Source organism: Zalophus californianus, chromosome 13, assembly GCF_009762305.2.
Source record: "Zalophus californianus isolate mZalCal1 chromosome 13, mZalCal1.pri.v2, whole genome shotgun sequence".
NCBI classification, from domain to species: Eukaryota; Metazoa; Chordata; class Mammalia; order Carnivora; family Otariidae; genus Zalophus; species Zalophus californianus.
In genome coordinates this window covers 48,385,020-48,389,900 of record NC_045607.1, presented here as the reverse complement: position 1 = coordinate 48,389,900, position 4,881 = coordinate 48,385,020, and the positions used below count along the sequence as shown (strand labels likewise).

At 42.3% G+C, this 4,881-nt stretch overlaps 1 protein-coding gene across 1 annotated transcript; it reads right to left on the bottom strand.

The window, feature by feature from the left end:
• Positions 1-307: 307 nt before the first annotated feature.
• Positions 308-4,653, bottom strand: KLHL9 (kelch like family member 9). The gene has a single exon (XM_027616089.2). It carries the CDS (start codon positions 4,107-4,109, stop codon positions 2,256-2,258), a length of 1,854 nt encoding a protein of 617 aa, XP_027471890.1. The 5' UTR covers positions 4,110-4,653; the 3' UTR covers positions 308-2,255.
• Positions 4,654-4,881: the final 228 nt, after the last annotated feature.

Genomic DNA, 4,881 nt, shown 5'->3' with positions numbered 1-4,881 from the left:
CAAAGCAACAGAGTCAACTGTAACAGAAGGCAAAAACCTTTTTTCAACAAGGTAAAGAGAAAAGTCTGTGCAGAATAGAAGGCAAGCAGAGCAGTATCACCTCAGCAGGTCAGAATTAGCACCAAGAGTAATACATCAGTACTACGTAAAACAAACAAAAAACAAAAACAAAACAAAAAAACCATAGAATTATCCCCAAAAGGTCAAAATGCAAAAAGATGGACAAATTTTATCTCTAAAATTAACTGAATGGCCCTGCCTTTATAAAACTGTAATAGATTGAGAAAAAGAAATTAATGCAAACAAATGCCAGTTAAATTATATTTATTATATAAAGAGATCCTATAACTTGGTATGAAAAAACAAAGCAAGTCCAATAGGTATCACAAGGGTAAAGGAGATGAACATTCAAAGAGGAAACAGAGCTACTCAAAAAACACAAATATTTAACCTCATTAATAAAGAAATGATTGGGATGCCATTTCTTGCTTATTTAATGCACAAAGTTAACATCAATTTCTACTTTTTCTATTTTCTAAATGTACTCAACTGTGCTATTTTTAGTAATAAAAAATTAGTCATTTAAAAAAACATAGAAAGTATGAAATTTTCTGCCAAGGCAGAAATCATAAAAAGCATTAAAATGAATCAACACTTGTATGGGCAGTTAAGTTTCAGATCCCTGGAAGCCAATTCCTTTTGTCTGGGTTCCTGAGTTTTATTATGGGATTGTCAATAAAGAGAAGATTGTTCCTGATTTATACTATGACAATCTCCCAAGTGTAGGGATATACTTATATGTATGCAAATATGTAAATTTTTCTTCAGGTAGGCAATTATTCCAGGAAAGTACCTCTCCAGAATCACTCACTACATACAAAGGACTCCTATGACTCCCATTTGCTGAAAGGGTCTCATTAAGATCTCCCCATATGATTCTCAACCAGTAGGGATGCCCTTGATATTTAAGAGGCTGAACATCTACTTTAGTACTGCCTGAAAAGCAGCAGTGTCCCAGGCTTTCTGTAGCTCGCTTCTTAGGGAATCTGAAGTTGGTCCTGTTCTTTAGACAAAGGCAAAAGGGCATTTTTCTGATTTGATACATAACTGAGTTTACCTCCTGCTTGCTCACATCATAGCCTTGAGGCAGATCACACAAAGCTTAGGATGCACACGGGCTAGAGCAACCACTCCAAATCAAATGATCATGTTAGAACGACTAAGTTGGGACACTGAACTTAAAATTCTATAGCTTTGTTCAGCATATTTCTTTCTTAGCTTTCCTCATATAAGTTTTACTGAACAAAAAGGCAGAAAATAGTAGACCTTACTTAAAACTTACTCAACAAAACCAATTCTCAGAAACCCGAACTGTGCTAAACAGCCTGTATGAAAGCAACTCTATAGAAAACAATACACAAGCAGAAAAGTGTTTCATCTGAAATAACAATTTAGTCAAATGACAGATTTGGTGGTCAATTTAATATGTTGTAGCCCTTATCGATCTCAATTTAGTATGACTCTACAGATAACGTATTTTCTGGTACTGAAGTCCCATTTGAATAGAAATAGCTGCTAGGTAGAAGAAAAAAATTCAATTTAAAAACAATTTCCCTATAGCTGAAATACCAATTTAAAAATTATATGTGTATGTATAGGGATGTATGAATGTATATACACATGTATGTAATGTACGTACATACTTATATTTTCTCTCTCCCTTTCCCTCTCTCCAGAGAGAGATACAAAACCCTGACTTAGGGCTATACTGTTTATTTCTCCTAAGAAACTTCACATATTCTGAATGCACTCAATCTGGTGAATTGGCAACGATGTCAAAAACTACATGAAAAAAGGGAGGTAGGTAATAATATCTGGCGACCTTTTGTTTATCTTAGGTCAGAGCAGGCAGCCTCCCTTTGATGTTTTGTAGTCAAAGATGAAAACTTGCAGCTTTGAAGCATAATGAACATAATTATACATTTACTGCAATCACCTACAATTTGACTTACACAACACCACAAACACACCTACATTTTTCTACATACCTTTTTACATTTGTTAAAACAGCTGGCTATGTTGAATACATTTTCAGAATACATTTGTTAACCATACGATAAACACAGAGCCAAACAATACAAATAACATCAATTACCATTTTATGTACTATCTGTACCAATCATTATAAGAAGATACAACTGAAGGGGAAGTGTGAGATCATCCATGATGCACTGCAAAGGTACTACATTTTAGTCCTATGAATGATCTGAAGGTGCTGAAAGAGGTGATTCTCTAGAAGGTGACGCAGGGTTTTCCTCGGGTGGAAAAACTGTGAGAGTACAAGCTCGAATGCCACCAAGTGACTCTGGAAGGTCAAAAACTTTATGCCACTCATCCTTTTCTGGGTCGTATTTCTGGACAATTTCTACCATACAACGATTATTCCAAGAATATCCACCTACAACATAGATTTTATTTTCAAAGACAGCAACTCCAACATCACTTTGACCTCTTAACATAGCAGCAATTGGTGTCCACTGGTCAAGGGTTGGTGAATAGTATTCACAGCTTAGAACATCATCATAATCACTTGTTCCTCTGAAGTGATTACCACCAATGACATAGAGCTTGTCTCCAACTGTACACATGCAGTGCAGACCTCTGACTGTAGTCATTGGAGCCTTCTGTGTCCACTTGTCTGTATCTGGGTCAAAACACATGAGCTCGTTTTGGAACGTGTCATGAGTAATTCCTCCTGAAATATACATCAGGCCTCCATACACTGTTCCAGCATGGCCATAGTGGGGTTCGCTCATTTTTGCAACATAGCTCCATTCATTCATCCTTGGGTTGTAACATTCTACTGTGGCCAGCTCACCAGCTGCACTCCGCCCACCAACAGCATATAAATGTCCTTTGAGGGCACTCAAGTGGAAAAATGTGCGCTTTTCATTTAATGATGCAACCTGCATCCATTTATTATACCGAGGATCAAATCTGAAAACTGTGTCAACAGCAGTTTTTCCTTTCGTATCATAATTACTTTGACCACCAACTACATAAAGAAAGTTTCCAATGACAGCAATACCATGCTGATAACGAGGAGCATCCATGGGGGCTAGAGATCTCCATTCTTGTGCCCTTTCATCATACATCCGCAATTCTTTACTGACAACCAGCTGCTGCCTCAAAACTCCTCCTAATGTGACCAAGTGTGTCGAGTCAGATCGAATGGCAGTTCTATCCGACTGCATCACTGGCTGCATATATGGCATCATTTGGTAATTGCTAGCTTCTAAAAGCAAATTCACACAGGTATTGTCTGTTCTCATGAAATCTACTGTCTGCACGTAATTGATGAGATCCTGGGGTGTCATCAATGGAAATCGAATATTCTTCATTAATTTTGCAGCATAATCCATCCGAGGGTCTTCCAACCTTAGCCAGCGACAGGCAGCCTTGAAGAGCTCAAGTTCAGTACAGTGCTTAAGACTGTTACTAGAAAGCACAAAGGCAAGCCGTTCAAAGGGGAGTTTCAGAAACTCCCCAGTACTCAGTAATGCAGGAAAATTCTTCAGGATGAAATTATTGACATATTTATCCACTTCGATAAGATTGTAAGTGTTAGCAATTCGTCCAACTTCAACACAGTTATCTAAAGAGACTCCTGAAATAAGAAATACTTTACAGAAGTCCAAAACAGGTAAAATCTGTAAAAAGCTGGCAGCTTCAAGTGTGTCCTGGAGATTGTCCATGTTAAGAGAAAGTTTTGCGGTATAAATAAAATCAATTATTTTCTTCAGACCAACCTTGTTCACCCCATGAAGCTTAATGCACATTAAATCTTGTTCTTTCATTCCCCCTGTGAACATCGCCTTGAAATAATCACTAGCAGACGCCATCATAGCTCTGTGAACGGGGAAGATTTCATCTCCATCACCTGGCACCAGGGTCACATCACAAAGCAAACCTTCTATCCTAAGCTGATCAAAGCCTTGCAATACCACCGAACTGTGAGTATTGCTGGTAAAAAAACGTGTGGTTCCCGCCTTGCAAGGCTGCAGATGGGCGGAGACGCCCATTTCGCCGTTACCAAGAGACACTTTCATGTGAAAGCCTTCCTCTGGCACAAAGATCTGTGCCCGGGCACGAAGTTATAACCTGAAAGCTTTCAAGGAAACGAGGCGGTCCGAAGAGCAGGAGAGCTCTCTTTCCTTATCAAGGGCAAGCAGTCACTGTGGCACCCCTCACAACACACCAGTCATCCACGGAAAATTGTTCGATAGCAGGACCACAAAGAGCTGTGGACCTCAAATCTGATTATTATGCAGATGATTCACCAGAAGGCGGTTAACTGACCCGGTTCACCTGGTCAGGCCTGCGCGGCCGCTGCTCCAGCAGTTCCGCTCCGGGCCAAGGGGGAGGCGCCGCCACGTACTGCGGCTCGCGAGGCGGCGAAGCCGGCCACCTCAGCGAGCGGCCCGCTGCGCCCTCCGCTGTCACAGGAACGTCGCCGCGGTGACCGGCGACTGCGTTGGGACGACGGCCTGGAACACGGGCCGGGCTTGGGCCTGAGCCTGGAACACGGGCCTAGCCCCGGACGCCGAGCCGGTCCTTCCGGAAAGGCCTCGTCCCAGGATCCCCCGGGCTAAGAGCGGCCGCGGCAGGTACTGCGGCTGCGCGGCCGCCTGACGCGCCAGTGGGCGGACGTACGGGGGATGGGGAGGAAGGGCGCTGGAGGCGCGAAGGGCGGGGGTTGAGGAGGAGTTGCCGGGCGGGGTGCCGCGAGCTGGCCTCTCCGGGTCACTCCGTACGTGGGGTACAGTCGGCCCGGGACGGGTGTAACTTATGTGATGCTGCGCGTTTGGTATACACTTTGCA

What these genes read in the sequence shown, in the direction of transcription:
- KLHL9 (XM_027616089.2), bottom strand. Translation starts at nt 4,109, where the DNA reads ATGAAAGTGTCTCTTGGTAACGGCGAAATGGGCGTCTCCGCCCATCTG.